Source organism: Artemia sp. Qi Xiang Cuo, chromosome 6 (genome assembly GCF_049724085.1).
Source record: "Artemia sp. Qi Xiang Cuo chromosome 6, ASM4972408v1, whole genome shotgun sequence".
NCBI lineage: Eukaryota > Metazoa > Arthropoda > Branchiopoda > Anostraca > Artemiidae > Artemia > Artemia sp. Qi Xiang Cuo.
Window position 1 is genome coordinate 29,711,609 of NC_142799.1, and position 21,251 is coordinate 29,732,859.

The 21,251-nt window shown below is 37.5% G+C and overlaps 2 protein-coding genes across 7 annotated transcripts in view; one reads left to right on the forward strand and one right to left on the reverse strand.

Annotated features, from left to right (window-relative positions):
* The window catches only part of EcR (Ecdysone receptor), a 257,170-nt gene that overhangs the window by 43,653 nt on the left and 192,266 nt on the right, over positions 1-21,251 (forward strand). For 4 of the 6 annotated variants that reach the window (XM_089090630.1, XM_089090633.1, XM_089090632.1 and 1 more), the window contains exons 2-3: positions 1,800-1,938; positions 11,095-11,193. The gene's annotated coding sequence lies outside the window, so the exon portion shown is untranslated. Of the gene's footprint in view, positions 1-1,799; positions 1,943-11,094; positions 11,194-21,251 lie in introns of all 6 variants that reach the window. The other 2 variants (XM_089090631.1, XM_089090636.1) reach the window with 2 other exon arrangements.
* On the reverse strand, positions 6,616-7,781 carry LOC148951098 (uncharacterized). The gene is made up of 2 exons (XM_089090997.1): positions 7,492-7,781; positions 6,616-7,450 (listed from the first exon to the last, which is right to left on the reverse strand). Exons 1-2 carry the CDS (start codon positions 7,779-7,781, stop codon positions 6,616-6,618), a joined length of 1,125 nt encoding a protein of 374 aa, XP_088947123.1.

A 21,251-nucleotide genomic window follows, 5' to 3' on the forward strand; every position in this document is an offset into this window, starting at 1 on the left:
TCGTGATCTTTCTTGTGGTAAAAAGTACAAAGTTCTACATTTTTGTAGATAGGAGATTGAAACCTCTATAGTAAGGTTCTCTGATATTCAGAATCAGATGGTGTGCTTTTCGTTAAGATCCCTTGACTGTTTGAGGATGCTTCCTCCCTTTCTCAGACTTGTAGCTTTTGATGGCTAATGTTAAACTTAATGAACTTTAAATATTTGGAGTCAGGATAAAAATCTAATTCTTTTTGGCTTTACAGTTGGTTACCACGAACTGTTCATATCATATCAAATGGAAGTATTTCAGTTTCTGTTATACATCAGTTTGTTGGCTTAAAAAAGAAATAAAAAATCCATTGATGGAAATTCAGAGTATAATATAGAATTTTGACATATTACTTTGAGTAATGTCAAGCTAGAGCTAAAGATTTTAGCAAAATGTTAGTTGATCAGAAGCTATAAAATAGAAGAGAATTGATTTGGATTTTAATGGGAAAATGTCTTGGATGTTTTGGTGTTTTTTGGTGCGTTTGAGTGGTATGAACATGTTGATATTCAGTTCAATACGGACTTAACCAAATTGGCTTTTGGAGTAGTCATTCAGGGTTCGACCGAAAAACGTGTTTTGTCTTCGTAGTATTCGTGAACATACGAAAATAAAGTCAATTGGTTGCATGGTCTAAAGAAATAAATAAATAAAAATAAAAGAAAAAATGAACTGAACTAATTTTTCCTTTGAACTGCCCATTTGGTTTTGAATATTTTCTGTTCGCGTGCCGTGCGCGTTTTCCTAACTAAACGTTCTGGAAATTATCTTCTAATTCATCAGTTTGTTGATACTGTGTTTAGTATTTATTTGCTAAAAACTCTAATGCGTGTATCTTAAGTCCCGGAAACAATGAATGCTTTTAACAGTTTGCATTAGAAATTTACATTGTTTGTAAGACGAGATTACGATATCTATGCTTTCTAACTCAGGGACTTATAACTTGTTTCTGTTGGTAAAAGAGACAAGCTTTTGAGAAAAAAAGCCATTCTTATGAGAAAAAAATGCAATAATTCTCACCAAACCGTTAATGTTGCATACTTTTTTAAATTAAAGAACAAATAATGAATAACTGTTCTGCTGCGAGAAAATTGAGGACTTAGAATCTGAGTGGTTTGATGAATATTTAATTGTATGTCATGCAGGGGGTGTAATTTACTATGGGGCAGTTGCCCCCTGACTATATGGCACATTTTTCATTTTTTCCTTTTCACTTGACTTGGGAAAATTGGCTCAAACTTTTCCCTCAGCCCCCCCCTCCAGGATTTCATATAAACATGAAAAAGCGTACATCCGTTGAAAGTATTTCTTCTGATTTGAAGAAATACTGAAAAAAAATTTGAAGGTAACAAACTAAATAAGGGTAAAAACAGTACAATTAAAGTAGGGACAATGGGTAATATGAAATAAAATAAGTTAAAAATCACCCAACCCCAACAAGGCCTTGTCCTAAGAACTCTCTATTTGTTTCTGCAGACATGTCTTCAAAAAAAAGACGATAAGGGAATCTCCTGATACTACCCTGAAGACCCTCGCTGTTATCTCAAAAGCCCCCTTAGAAAATCTTCTGCAATTTTTTTTTTTTTTTAACTGCAATCGCTTAACAGTGTATGGATATGCACGCTGTGTTTCGAATTTGTAACATGGACAATTTTTCTAGGTGTGTCTTTTTTTAGATCCTTTTTGTGTGCGTAGAATTTGCTATTATTCCAATGCAACTTAGTAGCTTTTAGCTGCAATTTCTCATATATGTTTTTTTTTTTTACAGGGAATGCGTTTTGATATTTGGATGCCCGAGATTTATTTGTCGTGTCTTGCTTAAAAGTTCCAGTATCCGAACTGAAATTTTCCTCCAGTCCACCTGCATTTTTATTGATTCAATTTATGTGGAAAACTAAGCGAGTTGTGTAAGTACGTACCTCTAGGCCCAGTCAATCCTGAAATTCCGATTTTCTGATACTTCTTATAATTTTCATTTAATGATCAGTTTTTTGTAAAAATGATCAGTTTTCCAAAAAGGTTACTTCGTAAGTGCCTGAAGTGATGAGAAAAAATTTTCTCACCGCTTTTTTTGCACAAAATGCAATTTTTAAGAACAGAAATGAGCTTTTAAAATCCAAAATTTGCCTAGTTTATAATATAGAGTAACTAGCCCCTCGTTTTGACACTAATTTCCACCTCAGATTTTGCGTTCTTTTCTAGTAATTTCAGTGTCTATGGTTTGTTTTGTTGGTAAATAGACATACTAGTCCCTCTTAAAAGATTTTGAGCCAAGAGAGAAAAAATCTTATTTAGGTCAGTAGTGTGTTTCTAATTAGTCTTGGAAGTGACGGGAAAACAATCTTTTTTGGAGATAATTTTGTAAGTTCATTTCTATATTGCTCTTTTGTTGGTCTTTTATTGTTATGATTGACCTGATGTTTGGTGTTTGTAGTTTTATTGAAATTTGGATTAAATAAGTGAATGGGAGATATTTATAGTGCTTACATTTTTCAGAGAATGGAGATTAAATTGATGTTTTGGCGTATTATTTTAGAAGCTGTTGCTCGGTAGGATTACATTATTTCTTAGGATAAGCTATCGAGGCGGAAATTTCATCTGTTTAGATGCTAAAAAACGTCTTAACTTAGGAATACGTTTTATCCTGAGAAAATATTTGGCATAATATTTTACGTCCTTTTACTTAATTGATCCTTCTTTAGTACACTATTTAGGAAAGCATGCACGATACTTTTATCTGTTTTTTTTTATGCGGCGGGGGGGGGGGGGGGGGGTCAGTGCGCCAATGAATTGACAATTAACAGCCTGGAGGTATTTATATGCATAGTAGGTCCTATCAGGCTTGGTACTCTTAAACATTGAGCTTTTGGAGGTTTTGACGGACTTTGACAACCGTCCTGAAACTTACAGCATCGCAAAACTAATTTCCTCGAACATGTCTTCTCGGAGAACCCCCTCCTATTCTGTGAATATGTCTGACCCTCTGTCAAGATACCTCATCATCGCGTTCTGAAAACAGAAATTTCCTCCTTTGTACTTATTCACACTTGTATTGTCTATCTCAGCTTCGCAAGAGCCCTGAATTCGAGTCTGAAAAAGAAAAGATTCCATACGAATTCTCTGATTAATAATTTTTTTTTTTTTTTTTATTTTTTTTTTGGTAAAACTTGCCTAATGCAGGTTTCTATGCTAAATTGAAAAATGTAAGAAAGTTTGTTGCTATGCTCGTAGTTTTAGTTTCTATTTGTGGCGGTCAAAATAGCCTTTTCCCCCCATAATCTGAAAGTATTCAAGGACAATATTTAAGACATAAGTATTTTAGGGGGAAGGGCATCTATGACATATTGCTCTTCTGTCAAAAGATTTCAGTGTAGCAATGAATGATGTCAAAAGTTTTTAGCTGTAGCAATGAATGGTGTTCCTTTTATTGTGCCTGCCTCTAAATTTGGGTGGAAATTTTTTATGCCTAGTAGGGTTTACTTAGCTATCATTGCATTTCCGTTGGTTCTTCATTAAAATATTTTGTCTAGAAGAAAAGACAGTACAGATAGTAGAATATTTAACTGTACTTGTGGTATTTGGTAGATAAATCTTTATTTAAAACGCAGGCACCTATAATAAAGAACACTATAAGCAAAGCAAGCAAACATAACGCATCAAGGCAAGTAAGCATAAGCACGCAATAACAGCTGGTGCACAACAACATGCAAAAGCAAGGTATCACATAATGCTACATCCCCCTTCAGCTGTTTCCAAGGGATGAGCTCCTTCTACCTCTAGGCATGGAGGCGCCAGGCTTACTCTGCTAACTGCCAATAACTTGGCAAATTATCACTCAATACAGGACACAACAGAACACTACACTGGGAGGCGCAAGGCTCACTCCCATCAGCTTGCAATGGGTTTTGGCATACCTAGACTAGACACAAGTGCTTCATTGTCACTTCCTTATTCATTATAGGTTTAGTCTCTCTGGTGGCTTCACCACTCTGCCGGGTCTTGTGGCCTGAGCAGCTGTTGCTTGTGCTTCAATTGTGCTAGAAAGTTCACTTTCTGGCTGGTGGGGCTCAGCTATAGCCATACCGGGCTCGGTAGTGGTAGTCGGGAATCTCTGCAATGATCTGTGCTGATTCATGCTTGTGGCGGTGTCGGGACAATTTGCAACCTGTCCCAGATTTAGTGACCTTGACACAGCCCGGGAGGGGTACTTCATGACAGGTCTGTCATCAGGTGTGAGTGGAGCGGCTGCTTTGATTAAGTGTCTTCGGTTGCGATGAAGGATTGTACCATCTTTAGTTGATAGGTAGTACGATCTAGGCTTATCTGCCTTTTTAATTATTTCCCCGCTTTTCCATGGCGCTTCCGGCTGTTTTCTGAAGAAGACCTGGTCACCTCCTCTGAGTTTGTGATGTTCTCTAGTATGCCGGTCATAGTAGGATTTCTGTCTGTGTTGAGCCATCTCTCTGCTTGCCAAGAATTCAGATGTCTGTATCACTCTCTTTTCTAAGTGCTTTTCTGTGCATGACAGTTTCGAGTGGAGCTGACGGCGGCTCATGAGCACTTTTGAGGGGGCAGCTAAACTGTCAACTGAGGTCTTACAGTATTCAAGAATTCCAAGGTATGGGTCCGATTTTTCACTTGCCTTGGTCTTGATGCTCTTGAAAGTCTGGATAGTCTTTTCTACTAATCCATTTGACTGGGGGTATATTGGACTTAAAGTTTTTAAATCAAATCCCCAGTCTCTGGCAAACCTCTTGAATTCTTGGGACACGAATTGTATACCATTATCGGACATCATGACCTGGGATAACCATGACGGGCAAAATGTGACTTCAGTTTCAAAATGACTTCTGCAGATGTTAATTCACGCAACAGATAGGTTTCAAAGAAGCGGCTATGGTAGTCCACCACTAGGAGGTAGCTGGCTCCATACCAGGTGAATATGTCACAGGCAACTTGTTGCCAGGGGAGAACTGAAACTGGTGAGCAGATAAGGGGCTCTTTTCGTAGACTCCTGCTATTTTTTTGGCATGTGTAGCAGCTGACAGTCAGATTTTCTATGTCTGTGTTCAGTGGAGGCCAGTAGATGAGCATCCTGGCTCTCTGTTTAGTTTTCTCCACTCCTAGGTGTGACACGTGTAGCTGTTTTAACGTGTCGGTTCTCAGACATGCTGGTACCACTATCCTGTCTCCTTTGAATATGATTTCGTCATTGATGCATAGTTCGTGTCGGACTCCCCAAAATGGCAGTACGTGACTAGGACATAACTTGCGGCAAACTAGCCAGCCAGTTTCTATAATTTCTCTGAGTGCAGCTAGCTGGGGGTCTTCTTTAGACTGGTTGCCGATTTCTTGCAGTTTTGAATCACTCACCGGAAGTAACTTGACGACTCTGTGTACATACGCTTCGAGTTCTCTCTGGCTTGCCTTGTCAATGTCTGACAGGTGGAGCCTTGATAAAGCATCAGCGACTGGTACTTCAGCGCCAGGTTGGTAAGTGAAACTCAAGTCGTATGGCTGAATCTGGAGCATCATCCTTTGTAGTCTTGCTGGGGCCTTGATCAAAGGCTGTCGTAAGATGGTTTCAAGAGGGCGATGATTAGTGAACACATTGAGTTGCCTTCCATAAATGAAATGATGAAAACATCGGCAGTCAAATTCAATGGCGTAAAGTTCTTTCTCTAGCTGTGAGTATCTTTGTTCGGTAAAGGTAAGGGCTCGTGAAGCGTATGCTATTGCCTGTCCATTTGTTGAGATGTATGCTCCTAGCCCTTGTGATGAGGCATCGACTGTCAGGTCAATTGAGGTACTTCGGTGATCAAAGAAGTGAAGGTGCGACACAATGGAGCCCTTTATTTCCTTTAAGTCAAAATTGTGCTTTGTTTCCCAAACTAAGTCTTTTTCTTTGCAGATGTCATGAAGGTCCTTGCATTTTGTTGATAGATTAGGGATGTATCTGGCTAATCAATTTAGCATTCCTAAGAGGGTGGTCAGCTCTTCCTTGTTCGCTGGCTTCGGCATTGCATTAATTGCACGTAGCTTCTCTGGATCAGGGCGCATCCCTATTTCGCCAATCATATGGCCAAAGTATGTTACCTCTTGTACCCCAAATTTACATTTACTGGGGTTGAACCTTACCCCTTTTGCTCGAGCCCTATTTAAGACGGCAACAAGATGCTGATTATGCTTTTCCAGGGTTGAACCGAAAACTAGCATATCGTCTATGATGACTATAAAGCCAGTGAGACCTTCAAACACTTCCTCAATGCGCCTCTGGAATTCGTCCTGTGCTGATATAATGCCAAACGACATACACTTGAAACTGTATCTTCCAAAGATAGTGTTGAATGTAGTTAGGTCTGTGGATTCTTCATCTAGCGACAATGACCAGTATCCTGAACGTGCGTCTAGCTTTTTGAAGTACTTTGCTCCATGCTAGTTGGATGTAGAGTCTTCTAGCGTTGAAATAGGGTAGTGGGGTTTTCTGATGGATTTGTTGAGATCCACAGGGTCAATACAGACACGGAGAGTGCCATCTTTCTTTCGAACGGCCACCATGGAGTTGACCCATTCAGTAGGGAGAGTCACCTTCTCAATGACACCGTCTTTCTCCATTTTATCAAGCTCTGCTTTAAGCTTGTTGCGAAGAGCTGATGGAATTTTCCTCCATCCTTCAAATAAATATGGCACTTGCCATCCAGATTTCCTAGCCCTTCAAAGACATCATTAAATTCTTTAATAACCCCCGAAATAGAGTTGCAGATTGGTACTTCAGTGCTTGCAGCAGAGTTGACATTCATGATCAGTTTAATAAGGTTCAGATCCAAGCTTGATCTGAAACCGATTATGGGAACAGAGTCTGCTTCTACAATGTAGAACTGCTGGTTGGAAGGCCTTGATTGTTCATAGGTACAGCTCAAAGTACATGTTCCTCGAACGGGAATCCTGCCACCACAGTAACTAGTAAGCTTCTGCTTATCCTTAGTTATTTCTGCCTTTGGCAAGAGCATGTCAAAATACTTGATAGGAAGGATATTTGCTTGCGCTCCTGTGTCAACTTTGAAGCTCACTGGCAACTGGGCGTTAATTTTGAGGGAAACTATGGCTTCTTCCTTGTTATTTGTTTCCGAGACTTCATGCAGAAATATCTCGTCCTCATCATCAGAGTTTTCAAGTGTGTTGTTGGTGCCTGAAACTACATTTATCACCTTGTTGCTTCTGCAGACGCGTGCAAAATGTTTGGGCTTGCAGCACTTTGTACATGTTTTTCCTTTTTCAGGACATGCATGATTTGGGCTGTAGCTGCCTCCACAGAAGTAGCATTCTCTAGATCTTGGGCTGGTGGTCTTGAACTCGTCGTTTCTTCTACTTGGGCGGCGATTGATTTTATGAATGGAATCAACTTCTTTTTTATGCCACCTTCATCAAACGTTCTTAGCTGTGCCTGGGTTGTTTCAAACATGTGACATTTCTCTATAGTTGTTTCAAGGGTTAGGGCGTCCCCTTCTATTAGAAAGTGCTCTCTGATACCTGGGTTCAGTATTCGACAGACTATTCTATCTTGTACCATTTCATCTGCGTCCCTGTAGCTAAAGGCCTTAAACACGGTTTTCATCTCTGTTATGTAGCCTTCTATATTTTCTCCCTCAGGTTGGTCACGTTTCTGAAAGACGTACCTTGCAAACACGCTGTCTGTTTTAGGTGTTGCATAATCTTTGAATCTTGTCATGTATGCCTCAAGATTGTCCATTTCAATCTCTTTTAAGGTGAAGGTATTAAATATCTATCTTCTCTTGTCTCCTACCCAAATAGGCAGGTAGGCACCAATGATTTTCTCAGTTTTCCCAGATAAGGGGCCAGCAAACATAAGACGAGCATGTTGCTCAAATCGTTTCCATTCAACTGGAAGACACAGTATGTCCCAAACTGATACTTGGCTGGTTGACATCCATTACTGGTTACTCACTTCTGACACCATGTGGTATTTGGTAGATAAATCTTTATTTAAAACCCAGGCACCTATAATAAAGAACACTATAAGCAAAGCAAGCAAACATAACGCATCAAGGCAAGTAAGCATAAGCACGCAATAACAGCTGGTACACAAGCATAAGCAAGGTATCACATAATGCTACAGTACTTAAAAGTAATTTTGAGACAATGGTTAGTTAGACCTCCGGTTCTATTGCCCCATGAAGTGATACAGTAACTGTGGCCCATGGATCAAAGCTCTAGCTACAAACCCATTGAATTTACTTGAGATCCAATAAGTCATTCTGATAAAATTGGATTGCAAGAGTTTAGCCATTCCCCCTGAGAAGTTCGATTGAACACGGACACGTGACACCATAACTGTAACTGTTGCAGTTCCACTACAATTGCACCAATAAAAAGAGATTTTAGTATATTTGCCCTATTCCCTCGTAAAGAGGTTAGATCAGGTAAAGATCATAAAATAGCTTAATTATGAACCTACCTCTTACTTCCCACCAAGCTTGGTATGGAGCCCATTTTACGTAGAAGTGCATAAGACAATAGACAACAATCTACAGACCTCCATTTCCTGCTCCATGGAAGAGGTCAAATCAATAGTGGACTCTGCAAAGTCATCCATAACTAAAACAGCAACTGTTACTTCTGATTCAGGTACCTCTCACTCTCCTCTCTTGCCAAAGAGATGAGAGTGGTACCCGAATTCCGAAAAACAAAACTTGGATATTAGCTATTACCTCTCATTGAGATTGTTTGAAAGTGAGGAACCACTTCTGCTATGTGTCCCGGTGATAAAAAAGATTAGAATGTGTTTTAATCCTAAAAATTCACAACTGGGATATCACATCTCAATTTCCACCAAATTTTGGTGAAATTTGACAACCAATTCTGATAGGAGTCCTGATTAAAAGATTTTGGTCCCTCTCCATTACCTACAGAGGCAAGATATATGGCAAGGTAGTCTAATATACATCTTCATGAGATGCCCCTCCTGCCAAGGCCTTATTTTGTTATTTGTCTTCCTCCGTCTTTCTCTTTTTATATTATACTCTGTTTGTCATCGTATTTAAGACGGGCCATAAATTCAATTCAATTAGGCACCGATTCTTACTCTTATATTCTGCCAAGTTTGATTGACATCCTAACACACCTTCTGGTGGATGTCTTGATGACAAGAATCTTGGGACCGATTCCCACCGCAAAGGTCGAATTCTGTCCAGACAACACAAAACACAGCAAGGGGAGCAACTCTTACTACCAACCAAGTTTGATTGGGATCCAGTCCCCTTCTGGTTGACATGTAGATAACGATATGATGGCGTACCAGAAAAATATTTTGAATTTTGATCTCTTACCTTCAGTGGCGGATCCAGAGGGGGGCGCGTGCCCCCCCCCCTAGTGTAGTCTAAAGTAGTGTAATTTACTTAATTAACTCAAGTTTGAGTTAATTAAACTTGCTCCTAACGCAAGTTTATCGGATAAACCTATTTTGCGCCCCCCACCCCTAATTTTTTTTCAGATCAACTTATTTTGCACCCCCCCCCCAAAAAAATCCTGGATCCGCCCCTGCTTATCTTATCCCGCTACACACTATTGTTAATAAATAGCGAAACAACGAAAGCAGGAGTGTTGCTCCTAAGCATAATTAGAGGACCCATATCTGGCTCGTACAGATTCCAGCTAGTCAGGCAGTTTTATCCATTTCAAAAGTCAGCATAGATAAATCTGTTTTTTACGCTGAAGAATGTTCAATCCTAAGGACATATCTAGTTTATCATCATAATGATAGGATCCAGTTTATTTTACAAGACATGTAATTTCACATAAAGATTGGTCACATGGTCTTGTCAAGGCATGGGGGCTTGAAAAAAACAAAGCATGTAAACAGATTTACCGTTAATATCGAAGACTTTAGAGTGATAAGTCATTATCTGGAAACTGTTTTTGGGAGAAATTCTTCTAATTTCTATAATAGTTACCATTTCTAAATCAGCTAGAAATGGTAATTTTTTCTCGCTATCCAGTTTTTTTTAACGAGGTTTTTTTGCTATTATGGGCCGTTGTTCGACTTTACCAGGTTGCAGCTAGGATTTAAGTTGTTCTGATCGAGGGTGCGCTCACTTTCAGAAATCATGTATACCAGGTAACGACTTCCAAGGAGGGCAGGACTGTGCGGCAAACTAAATGCTCTGAGATGTACACTAGATGGCGGAAAGTCGATTCTGATTCCCAGTTGTTGACGGACTTTTATCTACACACATGCTCTGTGTTAACACGACACTACAAATAAATGAAAGCAAGTTTGATTGAGTATTGGAGGTGACTTCTGCCGAGATTCCTCTGTGTTACCCTAGCTTAAATTTTCCTCGATTTTGCCAAAGAAAGTTGGTAAATTACTTATGGTGAAAACCATAGATTGCATAACATGCACGCTTCATTCCAACGATAAAAAATTAACTATATTAGTAGTGCATAAAAGTCTACTTTCACTTGTAGGTTTGTTTACAAAAAAAGTTGAATAGCAAGATATCAAATGCAAAACTTGATGTTTTTTGGCACAAAATGGTCTAAAAGGTTATTTTAATGTGTCCAGATCATTTTTATTTCCTCGAAAAATAAAAAAATATTATTGTACCTGTAACGATTCTCAGGAGTAATGCAACATTCCGTAATTTTGTAGAAAGAAAGCCGAACACCTATCCAGCTTTCTGGAATTTTTTGAATTGGGTGGTGCAATTTTCATCGACTACATTTAAACAGACGGTTTTAAATTAAACCAGTTCATATTTGGAATATGTGTTTAAACTTAAACAGACCGTTTTAAATTAAACCAGTTCATATTTGGAATATGTGTTAAAGTCGAGCTCATTTTGTTGCATGCAAGGATTTTAAACTTCTATTTTTTAGTTTATTGCTTGCTATGGACGAGGAGTTCTTTCTTTTTATTACCACGAACGGCTTGGTGATGAAGTAAAAATTCCATTGGTTCTATAATATTTTAGCTCTATTGTATTGATAAAAATAATCTCTTGAAATTATATAAGTCGCATTGAGCTTACTTTCACTTATAGGTTCGTTGACATAACAAAGTTGAATAGCAAGGTAAAAAGCATTCCGCGTATTCTAGATGTCTTCATTACTGATAGATTGCGAGAAAAAATGGAAATGGGGTAAGTATAAGAGCTTTTAAAATTTATTTTGGAAAAAGGACTTTATTTAAGTTTGCGTTCTTCAGGCGGACTGTTCCTCAATCCCCTCATACCGCCATACGTTAATAGTTAGGGAAGGGGTGCCTTCTCAATGTTTTCGGCTAGTTGGTAAAATATGGGGTTTGACAGTAATGAATTTTTTTCAGCTAATTATTATTCCTAATAAAATACTTCAAATGCCAATTTTTTTTCTCACTTGAATGTTTTTTTCCAAAAATTGTTTATAAATTTTGGTTACTATTGGCTGAACTTTGTTCTTTACTGGTTGCAGCATCGCTGCAACCATGATATAGGCTTTGTAAAAATTGATGAAAATATTGAAGTGACATCTATCGAAATTCCCATCTAGGTCCGTAAATGCCGCAGCTCAATTGACTTGAAACAATAAGTTGTCCATTGCTTGTATTAAAGTCCAATATGTCCAGCTAGTCGACGATATGCTTTAAATTTTGTTTTTAAATGCGAAACTGGCATATTCCGATTTGAAGTGCTTGTAAAACTAGATCTACTCATCACCTTTAAACCTAGCTATTAATGCATGGTCCTGTTTTCAGGCACCGGGTTTGAAGCGCGTTTTAAGCAGGTTCGACAAAAATCGTTATGAAGCTCTCCGTGCTCAGCCTAGTGAAAATCTGAATTTTTTTTATATGGGGATTCCAAGCCTGTTGGACATGGGTTCTTCAAAATCAGAACGCACCAGAATAGCATGGTTAAAAACGGCCTCTGAAAGACCCAAACATGGGTATTCAAAAGGATAATCTGCATAACCCTTGTCCACTCCTATGTTGGATTTGGGGTGGCCTGGAGGCGGGGTTCACTTAGGAATGATGCGCTGAACTTCTGTTGAGACATCCGGAACTTCTAAGTCTTCGACTATAATTACTACAACAGAGAAAAATTTAAATTTATTGGATGCCACTGAGATCGATCACACAATTTGAATTTCGGTCATGGAATCTAAAAACAAGCTTCTACGAATCGACTACAGTTAGTTAAGAGAAGCTACAGGAGAGTATTAAGCTGAAAGATGCATTTAGGGTTTATCTACTGGTGATAATTGCCAGTTGTCTGTATAAAGGAGGTTTCTTCGTAAGGTATCTGGGATCCGTATAATCAGTTTCGATGCTAATAATTCCATTTCCCAAATATTTCTGTTAGTGTGGAAAATGGATATAACTTAGTTTGGAAACACTGAAACTTTTAAATATCTTAGCATCCAAATATGTAAAATAATAGAATATGGATATAGGGTATGGATAACACTCGCCTAGTTTTTCGGGTCGGCCTTTAAATTTAAGTTTAATCAAAATATGGCCCATAGCGTATTTTGAAATTCTACTGCTAATATTTTAAATAGGTCACTAAGGTCCATACAGCATACACGTAAAATAAAAATGCTAGACAGAAGAAAAATTCTAATCTCGACAGTGTGTCCATCACAATAATAATCCTTTAAGGTATATGTTCCCTCTAAAACAAGTGATTTTGCGTTAAGCCTGCAGCTGTAACCTGCATCAAAAGGAAAACATAGTTATATCATTGAATTCGTTAATCTCGGATCTATCCATTCACTGAGCCAGAATTAGGATATTACATAGACTTTTCCTTGTGGAAGTATCTAAACCTGCTTAAAAAGTAGAAAATTGTCCCTTTTCAACTAGTTCAACCAATTTTTAACGTTTTTCCTATCTAAAAAACATGTACATCCGATTTCAAAATGTAATTCGGCAGATGGATAGATTTGAATCTCAGACATAACTGCACAAGGATCACAAACATAATTGCTGTATATACTCGGTAGGCCAACGCGAACATTATAATTCTTCTTTGTAAGTCCCCCAAAACTCATACTCACACAGAACTTTTTATTGTGATTGGAAAAATCACACAGAACTTTATTAGTGTTTTCAATGCAGCAGACACCCTGTTGGAACACAGTGTACTAAAGCTTGCTTGGCTATATGGGGCCCTGCAATTGATCACCGCCACAGCAAGGCTGGGCGACAGGCTTGCTACTTGTTCCTATAAAAAAGGACCCAGAAACTGAAACGCCGATTCGACGCCCTATGCGCCAGTAATGGCTCTTGAGGTTTTTATCCTTTATTTTTAATGGAGTAGAAGCACTTTTTAATGATATCGAATCCTATCATTTGATTGGAAGTGTCACGCATATATGCAGCTATTTATTTTTGGGGCTGGAGCAATTCATCAAAATAGAAAAACATGGCAAGTTGTATGAAAATTATCGGAAACTCTCTACAAAATGTTTAGACAATATGACAAAGTAATTACTGATATTGCGTAATGCACAGGCTTCAAAACTGTAACTCTTTACCAACAAAAAATTCCTAACACCATCCTCATTCTATCTGGGATACTGGACACTTTGTATTATTGAATAAAAAAAACAAGTTTTTTTTAACTGAAAAGTAAGGAGCGACATTAAATCTTAAAACGAACAGAAATTATTCCGTGTATGAAAGGGGCTGTCCCCTCCTCAACGTCTCGCTCTTTACGCTAAAGTTAGACTCTTTCTCACAGTTCCATTTTTTAAAACAATAGAAAACTTTAGCGTAAAGACTGAGGTACATGAATAATTAAAACAAAATTTGCATATTAATTTTACTTTTATTTGGTTAAATGGCTTTCTCGAAAGTTGTTTAATTTTATTTACGAACGTTTTTATTAGTAATAGTTGAAAGTAACTTACGAATTAATTCACGTAACAAATTTCTCTAGTCGTATATTTTTAATCCGTATATTAGGGAGTTCGCCCCCTAGTTAATACCTTGCTCTTTACGCCAAAGTTCGAATTTTGTTCCAATTATTTAAAAATGACTCTTTTATCACAAAGGCCGTTAATTAGAATAAATAGCTCTTATGAAAGTACTAAAAAATCTTTGGCTTAAAGAGCGAGGTATTGACTAGGGGGCGAACCCAGTCATATACGTAATAATTTCTGTTCGTTTTAAGTTTTGATTTTGCTCCTTACTTTCAGTTGAAAAATTGTTTTTTTATTTAATTTCTGATCTTTTTTTTAAATAATGCTGGGAAATCCGGCGTCCCCTTTATAGCAATGTCCCTTCCCCCATGAAAACTTCCTCCAGGGAAAGATCCTCCCATATAACCCCCGACCCCTTCCCCACTAACAGAAAAAAAATCATAACTTTCAGCCCTCCCCCGGGGACTTTGGGGGATTAAGTCATCCTAAAAGACATAGCTATTATATTTTCGACCATGCTGGACAAAATGGCTATCTCAAAAGTTTGATTGGGTTACTTTGGGGAAAGATGAGCGTGGGAGGGGGCCTAGTTGCCCTCCATTTTTTTGGTCACTTAAAAAGGGCACTATAACCTTTAATTTCCGTTTGAATGAGCCCTCTCGCGATGTTCTAGAACCACTGGGTCGATACAATCACCCCTAAAAAAAATAAAAAAAAAAAAATAATCACGCATCCATGATCTTTCTTCGGGCAAAAAAATACAAAATTCCAAATTTTAACAAAGAGAAGCTTGAAACCTCTACAATAGGGTTCTCTGATACGCTGAATCTGATTCAGTGATTTTCATTAGGGCTCTATAACTTTTAGGGGGTGTTTCTCCCTTTTTTGGAAAATCAGGCAAATTTTGATCAGGTGCGTAACTTTTGATGCGTAGGACTAAACTTGATGAAACTTAAATATTTGAAATCAGCATAAAAATCTGATTCTTTTGATGAATCTATTGGTACAATAATTCTGTTTTTTAGGGTTTCGGTTACTATTGAGCCGGGTCGCTCCTTACTTACAGTTCGTTGCCACAAACTGTTTGAAAAGGATGCTCATAGAACCTTTGGAGGAAGCACTTCCAAAGGGAAATTACAAGCTCATTTTCCCCTTTAAGAACCAAAACTGATTGGAGACCAACTAGCCTATCTCTCGTGCTTTTTTTCTCTGACTCCCCTTTAACCCCCCCACCCCTAATGACGCTGGATCTAAATTTGAAGATAGCCTTTTTCTCTCAGTATGATCAGAAGATACGTAAAATCTGCCTAGAGTGGGACTTAACCAGATCAATTCTAAGGGTAGGGCGCCGGACTTTGCTTTTCACCCGTTTCTTTACCTTTTTTTCCGTTATAAATGGAATAGCGCTGACCTATTATGGAGCGATGGTTTACCATATACTTTTTTTTTCTCAGCTACTTCATGTGGAAAGAGTAGTCTTAAAAAATTGAGAGGGGCGCCTTCGCTTGGAAATCAAAAGTTCGAATTCCATTTTTAAAAGCTCAAGCTATTGGAGGGTAACAATCCTCCTTGATAGGCCTTTTTTTTTGTCTTCGAGGACCACCGTGACATCGAACCAAAATTTTTAAATAGCCAATTGTTCAGAAATATATTGTTCAGAAATATTACAAAATCCAATAAGTTTGCCGAGCTCATGTTTTCTGAGTGAAGGGCTGAAAGTTAGATGACCCAAAAAAAGCGAAAAACGTTTTGTCTCTTGGTTTTAAACTTGCATCAGTAAGTTTTTTGGGCTAAGAGGATCCAAATATAGAAACTAATTGTAGGTTGGAAAAATAGCCCTCCGAAATGGATCGAAAAATTGTTTTTCCCAATCGACCTGAAAATCTTAAGTCTTTGCACCAAGGAGGCCCAATGCACCCTAAAAATTGAAAATAAAATACTTCGAAGTTACATCTTTGAATTTTCAGTTTGGCTATTATTCATTTTAATTTCTATTTTTTTTTCATTTTTTTTCATAGTAATTTCAATTTTATATTAATTTATCGTTTGTGTGACTTTATGTCTCTCTGTTCTGGATTTTAATACTACTTTTTGAATTTCTTAAAAAAGAAAATTGGAAATGGTTTTTAATAATTAATTTTGTAGAAAAAGTTTGCAACTTGAATTTTGTCAAAACAACTTATATCTGCAAAGAACTTAAACCTTTGTGACTGAAGTACAAATGAGAGCCATGGCCAATCCCCCCTTCCTGCACTGCTAATTTTTTAACAGCTTAGTATGTATCTAGCACAATCTTAATCTGGAATCATTCAAGGATTCTTAATATCATTGTAAAAGTAAGCTCAAGCCACAGATTGGCTTAATGCAAAAATGAGCTAAGTCCATACTAGGTGTACTGACGAGCTGAGTCCAAAGCTGGGGACTTGCTCGTCAAAATATGAGGCGATTTCTGACTTGGTGAAAAGACAAGTTAAGTCGTGACTCGTTGCAAAATCGAGCCATAACTTTTGCTTGTTCGGTTTTTCTGTATGTTGAGACTAGGCTGCGTAACTATTAAATCTAGAACCGTGAATATTTGTTCAAAACTATTTCAAGACTAAGAGGAAAAGAATTATATAAACTGGAAATATTTCGTTATAAAGAAACTGGCATTTCATTAAATGGAATTGCAGAAATATTTTCGTATATTTATAAAAGAAAAATAAAGACATAAAAAAGTCTTCTTCCCTATTGTCCTATAGACTGGAATTTTATCCAAGCGTATTTGAGGCTATTGGAGTGGAGGTCAAATAATAGTAAAACTGATGATTGGGATATTATAAATCATAGCTACCAAATTTATAGTTTCCAGAGCAACGCCAGCGTACGATGTGACGTGTTCTATTTCACAATAGGGAGTCAATAGAAACTGAAAGAAATGAAAGCTTTAAACAGAAATTAAGTGCGTCTCTATTTGTCTTTTTGTTAAGGAAGTGTTGACCTAGTAATGCCAATATCATGAGCCAAATTACAAATTCTTTTGTGCAGTGACATTAGACTTTAGCTTCAAAGGGGGAAAATTGACTGGGTACTCTGCCAGATTTGGGATACTTCAATAACAGAGTATAAGACACCCTTCGTTGAATACAAAACAAACAAAGCTCTAGATCGTTTTATTTGCTCTTGATGTTCAACCAGTCGTCTGTGAACTACTTCTGCCAAACTATTCATAGACTATTGCAGTTGTCAGCTGTTATTCGGACCTGCCCTTATGTTTCTCCCTTTCTGCTAATGCAAAAAATTGGAGTGCGTATATTTAGCTCTTTAGTGGTGAACATGGGTATATATAAGGCTTGAATCATACAACCCAAGTGTATCTGCAACATAAATCCGTTTCAAAGGAAACGCTTCAAAGGAAGAAAAGAATTGACTTGGCGCTCTGCCAGTTATGGGATGCTTCAATAACAGAGCAAGGACACTCGTCATGGAATAATAAAAAGAATAAAACAAGTGTAGATCGTTTTATTTGGTCCTTGTTGATCAACCAGTCCTCTGCCCACTCCTTCTACCAAACTATCCATAGATTGATGCACTTGTCAGCCATTATTCGGAACTGTACTTATACCTTCTCAGTCTGCTATGTAAGACTGGGATCAACACTGAGATGAACATCGTACAACCCAGTTACATCTCCAATAAAAGTTCACTCTGGTGTTACCCTCACTAATTCTTCAATGGAAAAGCAAGTATAAGGCGGTAATCCAAGGACAAGTTAGTGTCTAATCTTTAATTTAGTTTTGTTGACCCTTTTCCTTTAAATGTGAATTTTGGCTACATTCTTGGCATTATTAAAGAAAAGTATTCCAGTTTTAACCATAGCATAAAAGATGACTTCTTATGTCTTTTGCTCTGTCTTACACTGTTGAATATCTAAGCATTTAGTTGCATACCTAGCGCAATGACTCGTAAGTCATTCCTGCATGTTAAAAAATGCTGCTTGTGGGACTTACCCAGCTTGCACTGGATTACAATGATATTATGGTCAACGAGGTTGCGGCTACTTGGCAAAAAGTAAGGTGTCTCCAATTAACTTTTTTTTGGCCTCAATAGATGGTTGCACAAACTTGGCTAAGGTTTCATTCAACATTAAATAAAAGGTTCAAGTCTGTAATGGCCCAATGAAATTGCATAAGATTTGGACGTCTGTCGACGTGCTATTCGCCCTCAGCAGCTCCACAGGCCCACATAACATCGGATAAAAATTACAAGGAAACAATTTAAATCAAGATGGTCGAGCGGTAAACAAAAGTGTGTCTCAGGGGGTAGAATGATGCTTATAGCTTTCTGGGTTAGAGCCCCAAGTCTGTATGAAACAGATGCTTCGTCCATACATTTTAATATAGAGGTGGATGTGTAACACTTTGTTGAAGTGAAATTCATTAAATAATTTTCTATGTGGTGGAAGAGCAAAAGTCCCCATCCCTTGAACTATGCGTATACTCCATATCTGTCCCCTTTGGTCTGGAGAGCCTGTCTACAAACCTCTTTGACCAAAATACGTACTCTATGTCCAGCCTTTTTTCATAAAAGCTGCGTACGTTGTGTCTCCGACCCCTTTTATTAAACAGTGGTTACGGTTCGTCCCCGGCGCCTTTTTGGGCAGCAGAGCCCATGATCTTCTTGGATCCCCATTGGTCAGCAGTGTATGTGCTCGATCTATAACCCTCATAAGAAATAGTGTATGCCCTCTCTCTGAGCATCTTTTTCGAAAATGATATCTTGAGTTTTTGATAATTTACTAGTAAAGTTTTAAGTTTTTGCTTATCATATTCAAGGGAGCATATTTTAATTATCCTACTATATTATAATTTCCTTACTTATCATCTTTGGCAATTTGCCCTCTTGACTCCACGCCCAAAGAGAATGGGAAACCTACAAGACTTAGATCTTCGGCGATTTAACATGGGAAAATAGGGATTAAAAACTGTTAGAGCCAGCTATAGCATAGCGCCTGGGGACTGCATTAAAAAGAGAAAATTTTAAAGACAATTGGATTTTTCATAAGACTGGTCTGCAGTGCGAAATGATCAAATCTGCAATTTCTCTGTAAATGATAATTAAGTAGCATTTTTTATTTGCAAAAAATATTTAAAATCAGAATCTAGTTTTCTCAAACTAGGCCTAGGTCAGCTCGGGAAAACACTAGCAGGTTTAGCAGAATAGCTGATTTTAAGATGGTAGGCCTACTGAGGAGAGAATTCCGCTTTCTTTGCCCTGTCTTACATTGTAAAATACTTGAAAAGACAAATATGCAGCAGGTTGGTCAAATAAAGTCGCCAAACGTTAGATGGCTTTGGTGATTTTTTCGATACTAGTGCTTATAAGTCTAGTCTTATAAGTTTCCCATACTCTTTTTCCACGCACGTTAGTCTGTTACAAACTGACCAAATTGCATCCAAGGACTCCATTTCATATCTTAAGCAATTAGGAACAGTGGTTTCTTCCCGTTGGAAGCTAAGTTTATTTTTTTTACACAGGAAAATATTTTGTTTCTATAGTCGACTAAATAATCTATAGTCGGAATTCATTCTTAGATAAGTTTACAAAGTCCTTTTTTTCGAAATATTTTTTTGTGAAAACATGACGAATTCGCTTTTAATCAGAGGAACGTGTCAAAATTAAGATGGTAACATCGCTCGGTCGTTTTCCTCTGATGAAATTTACCATTGGTCAGAATATTTATAAAAAAAAAACGGAAAAAAAAACAAAAATAGATTTAGACCGAATCTCGGAGACGGGGTGCTACCATTTCGACTAACCGTCACAAGCACTAAAAGTCATAACATCTAAAAGGAAAATCCGTCAAAACCACTAACCGTCATAACATCTAAGAAAAATTTATAAGTTTATATAATAGTAATAAGTATATAACCATTTAGAAACAAATTTTGGATATATATTTGCACCTCAGGGGGGGGGGGTAAAGCATCGCATATATTAAATACGTAACCTAACCTAGGTACCTTTCCCCCCCTAAACTCCAAAAAACTAAATTTTTAAAATTTTAGATGTTATGACGGTTAGTGGTTCTGACTGGTTTTTTTGTCAATATTATGACGGATTTTGTAGACGAAATGACGTTAGTGCTCCTGACGGTTAGATGTTATGACGCCTTCCCCTCGGAGACCAATCTCCGTACTTTTGATGTGAAAATATTTTTCCGCGTGGAAAATTTTGACATTTTTAATTTGTATTAGCTTTTTCCTTTGTCCTAAATTGCAATAACTTGCCTGGAATTTCTCAAATAAAATTGGTTGGGTTTTAAAAAACCCATTCCTTCTTCTGACGTTGTTATTTATTTTTTTTTTTTTCTAAATGCAATTGCAATTTTTTAGAGGCCTTCCTTTTTATAGTAAAATGAAATTCATGATCCGCATTACCCTTTGGGGGCATTCTTCTAATCTTGATAACCTACTAGTCAGAATTCTAGATGTGTCGCGGGCGTATTTGCTTAAGATGCAATTGTTCATTTAAGTTCTGTATATGGATTGAATGTCCAGGAAACAATTGTTAGTCATAATTACTAACAAATTATGTTTACAATGGGCAACATGAAGTGTCGCAGCAACCTTTAAGCGTCTTCAAAAGTGCTGCGGGAACAATACTTTTCGGGTTTTTTTCCTCTCAATTAAACGATGGAATTATACAACATAATGGAAACAAGAAAATATACCAATGTGTCAGTATGCCCCATACTATGTGTTCATGTCTTTTGTCTGATTCATTATAGAGAAAGAAAAACTGCTGCTTTCGATATTATGCCTTAAATCTTCACCCTGATCGGTCAAACATAAAAAATAAATTTAGCAGTCGAACATAGCCTGATTCACCAAATTCAGCACAGGATATATTGTTTACGCTGCTGTCATGCGTTTTATTAGGTCCAGAAGTATGAGCGTAGTGTGTCTCGGCCATAAAGCGAGCATGCTGTTTTACTAAAAACATGTAAAAGCTGAAAGAGTGGTGACCAGGACCAAACTACAAATTTTATTCTATTTTCCTCTTAAACTGTTGGATAAATAAGAACCGATATGGACGAATGATCTTTCTGGCTGAGAAACGATTCTTTCTTCTTAGGTTGAGAGCTATGGGATATTGTAATTTATCTATAGCCCTTTTCTTTTTATCTGAAGTCAACATGTAGATGCATGTAATTGCATGTGACTGCTTGGTTAAGCGATATTAGACACAGGTCTGTTATCCTAGGGTCTCAAAACCCTCGATTTTAAAAATATACTTTGATTTTCATAACTTTTCT